Raw genomic sequence first — 14761 nt, 5'->3', positions numbered from 1 at the left:
GGCCACGTAGTGCCCGACGAGATAGCGGACCAGGCACGCGGCGCTCTCGCTGTTGCTGCCCAGCACGTTGCACAGCAGCAACTCCACTGACAGGGCCGGGCTGAAAGTGTTCACGATCTCCTCTATCACCACGGCCAGCTGCGGATCCTCGCTCACAAAAGCCCAAGACGCGACGTCCCTGTGTAGCGGCAACAGGTCGTAGCACTGCTCGTAGCAGTCCCAGCGCGCCTCTCCGCGGGGGCGATTACGGTTGCGTGCACGATGAGCGCAACGGCCGTTCCTGAAGTCCTCTAGAACCCTCGCGTCCCCTCTGTCCGCCAAGGCGCACTCGGCCACGGCCGCCTCCCGGACGTCGAGCGGTCCTTCGTCTGCCTTCATCGTCACAATTCTGTTTGACTCGACTTTCGGACGGTAACCGGGAGGGGTTAATGAGAATCCGCTCCTCAGCTCCTCACCCGTACTCAGCTGCTCCCGCCGCGTCTTCGACCCCTCTCGTCGGCCATGTTCTGCGTACTGTTCAAGGCGCTCTGCTGCCTTTGCGGCAACGGGCGGACGGCGCGCGGCCCTAGCGGGTACCGTTATGAGGTCCTCGGAGACAGCGGCGACGAGTACGGCGTCGAGGAAGGCGACGAGGCGGACGAAGCCGAACCTCGCCTCAGGGACTTCGCGCTGATGCGCAAGAGAGCTATCGGCCTGACCAGGTTGAAACTGAAAGCTATCAACTCCGCCTCGGACGTGTCCGTGGCGGAGAGGCTCTTGGAACGCCACGGTCAAAATGACCCAAGCTTACTAACTTACGAGGGCAGGTGCCGCGAGGAAATGCTGGCGGCTTTGAGCAAGCTCCCACCTTACGCGCACGGGACCCAGATCGACAGACCTTACAGGATAACGCCAGCCTCGCGCATCGGAAGCGAACGCAACGGAGCGATCGTGTGAGCGCAAGGGTCCCTTTCGCCGAAGAGGGGGGGGGGGGGGTGAAAAGGAAAAAAGAAAAAGAAAGAAAAAATAAATAAATCACCATGAGCGTGGTCAAGACTGACCCCAGCGTTTACTCGCTGAGATCTCTGGAGGCTGCCAAACGACTGGTCAAAGCGCCTGGGTTTCTGGCCGACTCGACCGGGGCGTTCTCCGAGCTCGTGGCGGAGAAGGTGATCAGGGCGTCCGCGGCCAACACCTCGGTGTCGGCGGACGCGGTCGTGATGATACTACAGGCCCACATGGGAGTGTCTCTCTTCAAGCAGCAGAAGGACACGAGCCGTTTGCTGGCGGGCTTCGTGTACAAGATGTTGATCCCGGACAAGTCCGTGCCCACGGGCACGCGGTTCACGAGGCGTTACAAGATCACGGATCAGCGAGAGGCCCAGAGAGGTACCTACGACACGGTGGGAAACGGGGTTCGGACCAGGGAGTACAGCCAGGTGTTTCAGCACACGTCCAAAGTGGTGACCATGCAGTTTGGATTTCTGCTCGGCATCACGGTGCCTTCCGTGGCGGAGGAGCTGATACGCAGGGAGCTGGAGCAGGCCAGGACTTCGTGGGAGCTCACCAAGACCATAGAGGTCCTGGAGTACTGCGCGGCTCAGCCCACGCTCACGGACAGGATCTGCCAGAAACTCTCATCCCTCCCCAGAGCGGAGAAGCTGGACTCTGTGCTGACGATGGCCGAGCTCATGTGCGGCACCGTGAACACGCATCCGGATTCTTTCGTGTGCGTGGTGGAGAACGCTCGCAGGGTCCTCTGCAGCGACAGGCCAGAGGTCCTCGTCATGGGAGACACCCTTTTCAGGGTGGTGTCCCAAGACTCCAGCGCCGTCAGGACGCGCATCGCTTGCGAAAACGTGAAGCTCGCGCCCGAGTTCTGCGTCTACACCGCCGCCGACGAGAAGTCGCGGGGCGACGGGGTCCACGAGTTCACCATGGAGTTGGTCAACAAACGCGAGCTGGGCGACGGGGACCTGGCTTTCGCGGACGACTCCAGCTTCAGGGACCAGGTCACGGAGATGCCGGTGAACCACATTCTGATCGGCGGCGGGCGTTCGGTCGGCATTCCCATCGCGCTGGTGGACGGCGTGCAGATGGAACACGGATGCGGGAGGGAGACGTCCACGGAGCACAAAGCTTTCAGCAACACCCAGGGTTTCAAGTGGGAGTACTTCACGGTGGGCTGCACGGCTCCGGCGCTCGGCCAGATATCGCCGTCCAAAGTGCTCTCTGCCACTGACTCCGAAGAGGTCGGCTACAAGCAGCTGGCCCAGCGATCGCCCTCGGTATCGTACCTGCACCAGTACGACGGCGCCGTGGTCTGCGTGACGCTGAGGGAGCTGCACCGCCTCGGCAGTCCTCGAGCTCTCTTCGGCAGGGAGCGCAGGGACAAGCTGCAGGGGGACTTGAACGCCTTCATGAGGAACGGACCCAGAGGGATCGCCGTGGGACGCATGGCGCAGTTGGCGCACAGCGATGACTGGTACCAGAAGATCAAGAACCCCGCGTCGCTGCTGGAGTTCGACGTTCGAAACATGGTTGTGCCCGAAGCCCCGGACGACGCCTCTCACGGATCGGCCGCCGTCGAGCCCGTGCGCTGGGTCGTCAGGCCCAGGGTGGCCCTGTTCAACACCTCCGCCATGAACAGCCTCTCCAACGAGATCGCGCAGATCGGAAGCGAGCTCCTCGCCCGCTTCGGAGACAGCGAGCACGCCAAGACCGTGACCCTCAACCTCACCTTTCTCAGCAAAGCCCTGGATTACCGCGGTGGTGCGCAGCGCATGCTGGAGATGAGAGGCAAGATTCTCGCGAACCAGCCCATCCGTGACTTAGAAGTGGATGGGTGGACGAGGGGCCGCCTGTTCTGGTCCTGGATGGCGGACCCCATATGCGCCGTGTACATGCGAAAGGCGCTCGGGGCCAAGGAGATCGGCGCCAATGCGCCTGATTTCACCGTGGAGGAACGGGAGGTCCTGGTGCAGCTCGAGGGGTTGATAACCGGAGTGCTGGCACTGTTTAGAAACGTGGTGGGGGACAGGGCGAACTCTGTCGTGGCCTCCATGCCCTGCTGCTTCAGCCACCGGCGCTACGCGGCCATGGATGGGTCCCAGGCCACGGTCAACGAACGCGGATATCCCGTCTGGTTCACCTTGGACGACATGGACTACTGCAACCTGATGTATTGGATCATCCTACCGAGCCTGGGGGCGAGGGTGTATCGCCGGCAACCCGTCGTCGAAAACGAAGCCCACGCGGTGCGCGACCCGCTGAGGTACAGGGACGGGGAGCCGAACCTCTCTCTCGAGCTGGGCATCGACGGCAACCTAGGATTGACCGTCGCCCGTCTGACCGGGGAATGCGTCTTCTCCAGGGTGGCGCCCGAGGCCTTCGCCGAAGACGCCAGCGAGCAGTTCGAGCCCACGGCCTCTCGCCACGTCTCCTGCACGGACCTGGGATTCCACAGGAACTCTGTGGTCACGTACATGTGGTCGATAAGACTCAGGAAGATCTCCGGCATCGGAAACGACCTGGCCAAAGCGCTCCTCGGCATGCACTACAGCACCCTGCTCACTCACGACGTGGTCAGGGATCACTACGACACCGTCTACTACTCCGGCTTGTCCTACCTGATGTTCAGGGGAGTGAGGTTCACGGGCTGCGGAGTGTCCCTGATGCAGCAAAAGTCGGCTCTGTACGCGCTGGGCACGCAGGTGCTGTGCAACCCGACGGCGAACAACACTCACCAGGTGTGCACCGTGAACCAGTACTGCGAGTCGGTGGTGATACCGGACACCCTGGAGTCGCCCGGGCTTTACATCCCCAACCTGTACATGAAAGACGTGCGAGGGGGAGACGTGCACCTGGAGGGGCGCGGAGGGCCGTACGACATGGTGATCGCGGACGCCTTCAACGGCTTCTGCCCGGAGTCCGACAGCGCTTGCGGCTACCGCAGGCCGTACATCTTCACCACCGGCCGGTCCCAGAGCCTGCAGGGACTCACGGGCGAGGTGCCCTTGGATCCGCTCATGCGCTCGGAGGCCTACACCTGCATGCCCACTCTGCTCAGGCCCTTCAGCTCGGCGCTCAGGTCGCGAGGCAGACGCAGAGGCGACGGCGGAGAGGACAGCAACCACAGCGTCTTCTGCGACGCCCTGCACGCGGCGGAGTTCGAAAAGAGCGTGCTGGATCACGTGGGGGACCTCTTCAAGGACACCACGGAGAGAGCGAATGGGAACAAGCGGGCCACGGACATCATGCAGCCCTCGCTCGGGGTGGCTTTCTGCGGTACTTACAGCATCGGGAAGACCTCGGACAGGAAGCTCATGAGCGCCTGCGCCGCGACGGGCGGCGAGCCCCTCGTCGACAGGCTCGCGCCCAGAATCAGCGGCACGGGCCTGTTCGCTTGCAACCCCATGCAGACCACCGCTCGGTTGATAGCTCCCATATTCAGCAGGATATTCGAGAGCCCCAACCATGGTCGCAGGCTGTTCTTGTGAGGGAGGAAACGGAACGTAAAACGGGCGAAGCGCGCGGGAGAAAGGAGAGAGAAGAGAAAGCAGGGAGGAAGGATGCCTCGGGTCAGGGGGCCCGGCTTAGCGCGCAAGGTGGCCCGCGGACTCTGGGCCTTTGCTGAATTGGTGCTTTTGTGCGGGGTCAATTTCTTCGTGACCCTGTACATGCACCCAGTTGACCGCGAGCGCGCCATCGCCTTGATTAGGAAGAGGGAGGAGGCCGAAGTGGACGCCGCCATCAACACAGTGGCCAGGTCCATCACGGGCCTGGACGCGAACATAGAAATGATCAAGGGGATCATCGGCTCCGAGTCATGTGACAGGGCCGTGACCGCCGAGTACGTGAACGAGCTGCGCTCGGCCGAGACTCAGAGGGACCAGCTCCGCTACATGCTCATGGCGCTCAGGGGCCGGATCGATGCTGTCAGGCTGGTGGGCGCGGTGGACACTCTGTCAGACAGCGTGGGGCTTCAACTCAACGCTTCGGCCAAGATAAACAGGACGGTGCTCGCCTTGAACGTCCACAGGGACCTCGACGACATGAGGGAACCGGTGTCTAAAATGACGGTGGAAGATGCCAGCGGGGCTTACGAAGACGGCCATCTTACTCAGAGGCACCCTCACTGGCTCGTGTGACCGCCCTTAAACTGGGTAGTCCCGCTACGGTTCTCTGATGGGGAACGCATATAAATTCCTACCGGAAGGTCTGGGTTGTTGGGGTTTCAGGGCTTTTCTTTTCTTTTCTTTCTTAGTGTACCTGCCCTTTGTATAAAGTGTGTCTCTTTTTTGTTTTGTTTTCAAATGCAACAGTGTTTGACTGTCTGTGTGTGTTGATCTTGTAACAAATTCTGAATAAAATAATTTCTGAAAACACAACTGCTTGGCTTGTTTCCATATTCTGTTTGCCAAGAAATGTAGAGAGAAGATGTGAGACTACAGTAGGCGTACTTCAATCAACAGCAATATGATTTTATTCAAAGTACAAAAGGAAAATAAGTCTTACATTTCAAGAGGGTACAGTTCATGTGATTGGATTGCATGCTATGAAAAAGAAATGCACGAGGTAGAAAGACAACTACGCAAGCCTTCGCTGTTTCAATGGCAGTCACAAGGAATAACATCTGCTTGTCGAAAGAAACCTCTGAGATAACTGTGGTAAAGAAAACAAATTGTAAAAGAGTAAAAGCGAAACACTTCGATGACAATTCCTATGCAATCATGTTCCACACACCTGTTTTTTTTAAAAAAAAATATAATACAAAAAAATGATGATGAAATAATGTGAACATTGTGAGCAAAAATGTTCATACGTAGACATTTTTGTCACCTTCGTAGCAAATGGGTCGGGTCAGCGTATTTCCAGTCTCCGAGTTACGGTGGCAGTCGCTGAACTCCTCTGCCACGTTCATGTAAAGCGTCTGGGATTGGCAGCAAGACAGCGGCCTGTAGTCGAACAGAGCGGCCGCAGCTGCGTTTTTAGCCGAAAACACATCTGCGTCCAAGGCGAAGGGTCGTACCCTTTTGTGTACGTAGCTGGGATCCGCTTTCTCCATTCCGCTTCGGGCGGCAAGCTCAGCGATGGCTTGAACGATGGTGGGTCCATCGAGCGGCTTGCAGTCCAAGACCACGTGGATGTCCCTTTCAACGCGCCCGCCGCCTTCCCTTGAGCGGTACTGCACGGTGAACCACGTGCGCAGGAGGAAAATCATCCTCTTGAACTTGACCTCGGACACCGTCTCCCTCAAAGAACTGTCGATCAGTGGGAGGACTCTCATGCTCCCACCCTGGCACACTCTGGTGGTGCACCACGCTGCCAAGACGATCTGTTCCTTGAACACGAAACAGCACCAGTGAAAGTAATGCGTGCCCATGTCCACGTCGAACAGCCGCGGCAGGTGCACGTCGGGCCCGATGGCCGCCTGGGTGCTCTCGGGGCACCATTTCCCCACTAGCACGCGGTCCCAAAACCCCGGGATGTGAGGCATGCAAACGTATCTGTAGGCATCATACTCAGGCAAGAGCTTATTTTCCCAGTAGGTGAAAGACATGTCGTTTGCTGGATTCTTTATCAGGGTCTGGAACGCTGCGTAAAAAAAAAAAAGAGAGAGAGAAATCAGAGAGAGGAAAGTCAGACTCTTGAAGCTGTGCAAGGTCGAGGTGCTAGAGGGTGTGCCTCTTACCTCGCTGAAGTTCCTCGTCACTTGGCGACCCTTCGGCCAACATCCTTTCAACGCATTCCTCTTTTTCGATCCTCGTCATGAAGCGGTCGCTACCTTCTCGCTCCAGTTCCCAAGCTCCTACAGCCTCCATCTCCGGCATGTCAGCCAGCGCGTTTGCCGTGGCGTTCACCATTCCGTTCTCGGAGACGACCCAGTGCTTTCGGCAGCCTCCCTGCGCTCTGATGCACAGCGTGCACAGGACGCATCCGCAGAGGCACTGCACGGGTCGATTGAGTTGCAGGAGATACCCGCAGCACACCGGCGCACGGTTGAAAACCCGTCTGCATGATGGGCAAGTGATGAGATCTTCGAGCGTGGATAGGGAGACGCCGGGGATGCCGTCCCAAGGGCGCGGCCCCGCGCTGCCCTCTGCGCTCCAGCACGCAAGCTCCTCTTCTGCGGGCGTCCTGGGCTCGCGTCGGTTGGACTCCACGGAGAGACAGAGCCCTGGAGACTCACTCTGCAGCGCTGCGCCGGGCTCGTCTTTCGGCGGCTCGACGTCAGGCTGCGAGCTCGGGCGTCCGTCCCCTCCATGGTCGAGATCTTCGTCACCCGTCTCGGGTGGCGGAAGTAGAGAGCCTGGAAGCTCAATCGTCTCCGCGCAAGTCGAAGCGACCCGAGGAGGAACTTGGTAACCGTTTGGGGGTTCCGCCGCGCGCGGCTCGATGCAATCGGGGTACGTGATCAAGTTGATGTCGTCGTACGCTTTCGTGATGACGCTCTCGCACAGCATGGCGCTGGCTTCTTCCTCCAGCGTACCGTACTCCTCGTCCTCAGTCGAAGTCAAATAATATCTGGAGGGGTTTCTGTAACGCACCCACAGTGACACAAAATACAACTTGTGAATATCACCTTCAAACCATGCCTCCCAGGATCGACGGGGATACCCACGGCTGGCCGCTGATGCTCCAGATGGCAGTGTGCAGCTCTTCGTCCATTCGCTTCGCGACCTCGACGCCTTCCTCGGACTCCGGGACGTCGATCTCCCCCGGGCGGAGCGAGCGTTCGCTCTCCGCGCCTCGGTCTTGCTCCGTGGCGTCCACTGGGCTAGGCGGAGGCGCCGGAGTGGGCTCGACGTGGTTTGCTTTCCGCAGGGCTTCGAGTCCAACGCAGATTGCGCCTCCCGGTACCGGCTGTCGCCCTCCATCCGCGAGGGCCTCGCGACACCCCGCGCTTTCAGCACCAGGACACAGAGGCTCGCCGCGAGCCTCTTCCGCCTCGTCTTCGGTTTCCTCCGGAGAGGCCGCCTCGTTTTCTACGCGCCCCCGACTCTTGTCGTCTTCGTCCGAGGAGGAGGCGCTGACATCAGATGGACTGCACGCGCGCTCTTTGGCCTCGTACTCGGCCGTGCGAATTTCGCCCTTCTCTTCTTCGCCCTCGCTGTACTCGCCTTCGCTGGAGCTGTCTTCCTTTGTCGAACAACACCCTAGTCTCCAGGGCCTGGTCGCGGTGTCTCGCTCCGTGCGACGGCCTCTCCGCGAGGACGACGATTGGGGGTTCGCGCGGTCAAAATTGCAACCGGCGTGAGGCACAGCCCAGCGAACTGCCTTTCGCCTGCCGTCGTGAGCTTCACCGACATCCACGCCAAAGTGCGACGGTTCTTCACCAGTGGGCCCCTCTGGCTCGGTCCTCCTTTTCACGAGCCGAATCTCGGATTTAGTCCTGCGAGGGCTGAGGCTCGGGTCCCGCTTGCGCTTGATCCTCTCGCTCCGGTGATATTTGCCGTCTCCTTTTCGCACGCAACCGCCCGCAGGGTTTGTCCTTCTGCGACGAGGTGCAAATTCAGGGTCGAGCTCCTTTCCAACCTGCCTCTTGAGTGTCGGGTAGAGGGGAGGCTCGCGGTCGAGACGGACGCATCCGAGGGCCCGCTCGCGTCCGCTTCCTCGGTAACGATCGCGGACTCCATCCCTCTGGTCGCGGCGGGAGATCTCGCCCTCGGCCCACTCGGGCGTCCAGTCGAAGCGCTTTCTTTCTCTCCTTCTCTTCTCCGTTTCTTGCCTTCTCCTTTGCTGCAGGTTGCGCAGGGGAGAAGGCGTAGTGTATCTGCGTTGGCCCCCGCCGATCCTTCTTTGTTCGGGCCTGGCCTTCCTCTGCATCTTTTCGTTCTCGTATCCAGCCGAAATCACCCTCATTGCACCGCGGGCTTCGTTAGAACAGAGAGCCGAGTTCCACCCAGATGCCGAGGGGCGAATCTCTAGTGTTCCTGTACGAACGAACGCTGGGGTGTGAGCTCAGTCCTCTGTGAGCAAACTTGGCAGCACTTATATAGCCCCTCCTCGACAGTCTCGAAATCTCTGCAACAGAAGAAACTCTCACCTTCCTCACTTTCATGCCAAAACAAAACTCATCACTATCAGTGAGTCTGACCTTCCCCCAGAGTGCAAGAACTCCGCTCGCAGCAAGACGTCTCTGGGTTGGACGAGATCCGTCAGAGTCAGGCCGATGTTTACAGCGTCTGACCGATGTGAACAGCGTCCGTCCGACAGCCACTCGCCTCCTCCGACCAGGCTTAAAAACGGCCGAGTGCAGTTCATAGAATACGACCGATGCTCGCAGTCACTGTCCTCCCTCCTCGACCTTCCCGCGAAGCTCAAAAAGTCAGACCGGCATCTCGCACGCCAAGCATCCACGGTGGCATCAATCCGCTGTTAATCGGAGCAGCCCAGACATTCGAAACACAAAAAGTTCTGGGCTCAGAAAAGAAAACTGGTAGGCTCAGGGGAAGGTAGATAATGTTTGGGAGCAATAGGAAAACAGGAGAGGCAGGGAGTAAGACATGAAGGTGGAGACTTGGGAGGAGCAGTGCTCAGGGGAAGGTGGAGAATGTTTGGGACCAATAGGAAAAAAGGAGAGGCAGGGAGTAAAAGATGAAGGTGGAGACTTGGGAGGAGCAGTGGAAGCCCATGCTCTATGAAGGTGGGGGGAGAAAAGAGAGCAGAGTGGTGTTGGTGACCATAAAATTACTTCTGATCAGCGCAACTGCTTGTGCACGCAGATGTTTTTTTTTGTTTTGTTTTTTTTGTTTTGTCAATTCACGCTTGCAGAAGCCAAGCTTACAAACCTCTCTCTTTCCCACTCCGGAGATCGGCAGGAATAAAGCACAGGGTGCACTGCCGTGAACGTGTGAACACATTTTTTGGTTTTTTTTTTTTTGACAAAGAAAATGTGTAGTGTATTTTCCCAGAGATGAAGCGCAAGCTGTGTTCGGTGGCAAAACACTTCAAAGCAACGAGAGCATTTTTGAACGAGCTCCTTTATTTCGCACTCAAACGCACAGTGTCCATCTCAGAGCGCACCGAGCTTTTCAAACAGTTTCACGACAAGATACATCTGCTTATATCCAAAGGATGGTGCACATGCAACACAGACAAAATGAAATACACATGAAAACCCACTACGCAAACTACATTTCTCTTTCCCACTCCGGAGATCGGCAGGAATAAAGCACAGGGTGCACTGCCGTGAACGTGTGAACACATTTTTTGGTTTTTTTTTTTGACAAAGAAAATGTGTAGTGTATTTTCCCAGAGATGAAGCGCAAGCTGTGTTCGGTGGCAAAACACTTCAAAGCAACGAGAGCATTTTTGAACGAGCTCCTTTATTTCGCACTCAAACGCACAGTGTCCATCTCAGAGAGCACCGAGCTTTTCAAACAGTTTCACGACAAGATACATCTGCTTATATCCAAAGGATGGTGCACATGCAACACAGACAAAATGAAATACACATGAAAACCCACTACGCAAACTACATTTCTCTTTCCCACTCCGGAGATCGGCAGGAATAAAGCACAGGGTGCACTGCCGTGAACGTGTGAACACATTTTTTTGGGTTTTTTTTTTTGACAAAGAAAATGTGTAGTGTATTTTCCCAGAGATGAAGCGCAAGCTGTGTTCGGTGGCAAAACACTTCAAAGCAACGAGAGCATTTTTGAACGAGCTCCTTTATTTCGCACTCAAACGCACAGTGTCCATCTCAGAGAGCACCGAGCTTTTCAAACAGTTTCACGACAAGATAGATCTGCTTCTATCCAAAGGATGGTGCACATGCAACACAGACAAAATGAAAAAAAAAATACACATTCGATCCAACTACGCAAACTACAGCATCTTAGTCCTCCTCAGCTTTGCGGATCTGGGGATCGCAGGCCCTGCTCCGCCTCCCCCTCCGCAGTACACCAAGTAGATGATCCCAGCAGAAAGCGCTCCGCACCAGGTCGTGAGAAGGCCCATCGAAATCCACAAAGCCGAGCTGCTGGCGAACCCCGATAGCCAGCCTCCCAAAGAGACTCTCCCTGCCACGATCTCGTTGTACTTTGCGTCAAAATCAGTCAGGTCTCTGGTGATGTTGTTCAGGTTTTGACGCACGGACAACAGGTTCGACGTCGTGTTCACGGCTCGCAGCAGCTCCATTTCAGGAGTCCCGGGCAGACTGTCTTTCAGCAGGTCCGCGAACGACACCGGCCCGTCCGATATGTGCGGCCTGGAGAAAGGCTTCAGCGGGGGGGATTCGATCTCGACCGTGACCGACCCCTCCATCCAAGTTACCTTCTTGTCGCGGTAGCAGATGTTTCTGTGGCACTCTCCGCACACGGTCTTGCATTCCGAGGGGTCCTCGACGCACCTCCTGTACCTTTCGTGAAGCTCGGGCCTCCTGCAGTACTTTCCGTGGCACTCGGAGGGCTCGTAGAACCGTCCGTCTATGAGCCAGACATCGTAGTCTGGCCAACAGGGAACGCCATCGGTGCTGATTTTGGGCATTGGTATGATCCCTCGGACCACGGCGCGCTCCACGGCGTTCGGCAACGAGTGCACGATGAACAGCTTTCGATTTCTGTACAGGGCCGCGCCCACGGTCGGGAACTCGGACAGACCCGGGTGATCGCGCATCACGGTCATGCCACTGGGGCAGCTCCCCGAGCGCTTGGAGGCGATTTGCCTCAGACAGTTTTCCACCCCCCTGGCCATGAACTTGGTGTGCATGGCAGCCTGCGTCATCTGATGGGTCACGCTTTGCATCTGAGCGTACCACATCTGGTAGCTGGCCATCACGGAGAACTTGACGTTGGTGTCTCGCAGGGCTGCCTCGGTGTTGCGCTTCATCGCGTCCCTGAGGAGTCTAAAGTTCTTGTTGGCGATCTCGGTGTTGCGCTTCATCTTCCTCTCCTGTTCGTCTATCCTCCCGTCTATCAGCGCCACGTTGGCGTCGAGCCGGTTGCTCACCTCCACCAGTTGCCCAGCGACATTCGTGAACGCGTTCTTCACGGAGTCCATCTGGACCTCCAAGCGATCCACTCTCTGAGACACGTGCAATGCCAGACCCAGGGCAGCGCCTCCGAGCAACGAGCCCAGGAACCTCTTGTGCCTCGTGCGGCGTCGCTCGGGCCCGTCGAGTGCCGGGAAGGGTGCATTGTCGGGCAGGGCGTACGCAGAGGCCTTGCGCTCCTGCGCGGCCAACTCCTCCAGACCCTCTCTCATCAGGTCTCCGGCCCTGCGGGCATCGTCTGTGATCTCGTGCGCTGAATCGCACAGCTTGCCGTAGTCTCTCCGGCAGCCGTCATCACCTCCGCAGACCGAGATCAGGCAGGGCTTGAGGGCGCTCACGTCGTAGTTCACGCAGCTCACGTTCAGGTTGATGTAGTCCAGGCCCGGGGTGAAGTTGGACACGAAGTGAATGGCTTCCGCCGGTTTCACGATCACCCCGCGATCGTGCTCCACCACCGGCCTGTCCAACGCGTAGCTGTCGTCCACGGAGACTAGATTCAGGCCCTGGCTGCTCTCTCCCGTGTTGTGCGCGGTGCACACCCTGCTCACGGGCGGAGCGTACTCGACGAACCTTTTCGCGTCCAGGATCCCCACAGTGTAGTGATTGGGATCGGTCGTGGGCACCATGGTGTTGATGTTTATCGCTACCTGCGGAGGCCTGCCCGACGACTCGACCCGCTTGTCCGGTTCCCCGGGGGTGCACGACTCCATGGCGTACAAGTTCCCCACGTAGATCCTGTCGTAGCTGGTCGAGTACATCTCCCTGTGGGGCTCCTTGAACACCCCGAGCGCTCCGTGGACGGCCACGAGGCCGGGGCACACCAGAGTGTGGCTCAGACCCACGTTGTACCGAGGATCCAGGGAGCTCTTGGAACCCGACGCCGGATCTTTGTACGCGCTCTCCGGGACGGTGATCACGATGTCGCCCAGCTCGTCGAGCTCGGGCAGTCTTTCGTTCGTAGAGGGCAGCGGCGGCGGCGTGCGGAGCTCGGCGGACCTCGCGAACCTGGAGGGCTTCGCGGCTCCGGCCTTCGCGGTGGATATGCCCGCCGCCATCTGCTGCCTCTTCCAGTCCCTCAGCCTGTGCACGGCCGAGGCGATTCCCAGTATCGCGGGCATGTCGGAACGCACGCCACGCTTGAAGTCAGAGTCCACGGGGGCAATCATGAACTGGTTCACGCCGAAGGCCACGGCCACGAGTTCGGGAAACCGCTTCAGGGTCTCGAAAGACGTCGAAGACACGGTCACGTTCACCATCACTCCCCTGGCCCAGACCGTGGTGCTGGAGCCCGAGCAGCACTTGGTGTTGAGGTCTTCTTCGCACCTGAGCGCTGTGTTGGTCTCCAGGTCCGCTAAAGGCAGACCGCCCTCCACCTCCCACCTGCCCGCGCCCTCAGGAGCGCTGAGCTTTAGTCCTCCGGTGAGGGATAAGGTGAAGACGATCTTGTTTGCTCGGACTCCTGTCCTGAGCAGAGTCATGAGGTAGGGGACGACGGCGTAGCGCTCGTCGTCGCCGCCGTCAGTCCTCTGTCCGCTCGGGCTCACCCACGCGTTCTGGCAGTGCCTGGGATCCTTCGCGTCCGCGCGGCCCCGCGGCGTCACGAACGCTTCGAACTCGGCCAGGTCCAAGAAGTCAGTGCTCGCCAGCAGCCCGCGAGAAGGAGGCAGTCCGAGGAACAACTTGCGGACGCCTCGTCTGTGCAGGGCGGACGCGGCAAGCTTCGCAACTCTGCCGAACTGACGCCTTTCCCAGTTCGACTTGGAGCAGTTCGTCAGCCCCCACCGGCTGGCGTCCAAGAGCAAAGCCGTGGACGAGACCGAGGTGCTGACCCTCGCCAGGGTTTCGGCCACGGACTCCAGGACCGCGGGGAACTCTTTTCGGTCCGGGGACACGGGGACCACGCACTCGTCAAACGGGACCTTTGCCACGACGTGGCCGGCTTGCGCCACCGTGGCGAACAGGGCCGCGTCTAGAGCTACGGCTAAGTAGCCTCCGGCCGAGGAGTACAGAGCGCGCTCCACCGAGATGACAGTTGCGTCACACATGGAGGGTGCGACAAAGTCTCTGATATCCTCGGGCGTCGGCGAGTAATCCGGGCCGCGGGCGGCCAAGTCGTCGACGCTGGAGATCTCACACATGGCCAACGGAGCGGAGGCCAGGCCGTCCCAGTTGGTCAGACCTGGCCTCGCGTGCTCCGAGCTGCTCACGCAGAACGTGTTGCCGTTGGATTCGAAACAGTTGTCTCCCAGCTGCTGGTGGCAGGCGCCCATCGCCTCTGCGTCCCCCAGGCCGACGTACACCAGCACGCAGGCGTAGGCCGAGTTGCGGATGGCCAGGACGTCGTCCGAGTCAGGCCACCGCCTGCTGGCCTCGGGCGCGCGCAGCGTTCTCTTCATGAGCTTGTAGGCCGCGCACTGAGCTCCCGGGTCGCATTCGGCCGACGAGTTCGCCCCGAAGTAATAGTCTCTGTTGCGAGGGCTGGCGTGCAGCATCGCCGATATCCTGTTCAGCGGCGCGTGCGGGACCACCCGCTCGGAGCACCCGAACCCCCCCGGGACCGGGACGCACGAGGACCTGTCGAGCTTCTTCACGTAGGCTCCCAGCATCACGCCTTCCGTCTGGTACCTGGTCAAGTCGGGAGAGCGTCCGCGCGTGTCTCTCCACAGGGCGCCGATACTTCCCGGGCAATAATGCGTGCACTGGTCCCGTTCACCCTCCTGAGAGCCGATCCTGCGCAAGGCGAAGCCTCCCTGGCTGGTGCCCATGCACCAGCCGGTGTGAGCG

General features: G+C 59.0%; 2 protein-coding genes across 2 annotated transcripts in view; both read right to left on the bottom strand.

The window, feature by feature from the left end:
• slc35f4 (solute carrier family 35 member F4) overlaps window positions 1-14761 on the bottom strand; it is a 196731-nt gene that overhangs the window by 111328 nt on the left and 70642 nt on the right. The gene's annotated exons all lie outside the window — the stretch shown is intronic.
• LOC144989077 (uncharacterized) lies at window positions 5723-8985 on the bottom strand. Its single transcript, XM_078941005.1, has 3 exons — window positions 7604-8985; window positions 6674-7518; window positions 5723-6576 (listed from the first exon to the last, which is right to left on the bottom strand). The coding sequence occupies exons 1-3, from the start codon at window positions 8842-8844 to the stop codon at window positions 5798-5800; spliced, it is 2865 nt and encodes a 954-aa protein (XP_078797131.1). The 5' UTR covers window positions 8845-8985; the 3' UTR covers window positions 5723-5797.

Source organism: Oryzias latipes, chromosome 22 (assembly GCF_053564925.1).
Source record: "Oryzias latipes strain Hd-rR chromosome 22, Olatipes_Hd-rR_3.1".
Lineage (NCBI taxonomy): Eukaryota > Metazoa > Chordata > Actinopteri > Beloniformes > Adrianichthyidae > Oryzias > Oryzias latipes.
Note: the sequence above shows the minus strand (reverse complement) of the source record. Positions and strands in the feature narration are given on the sequence as shown.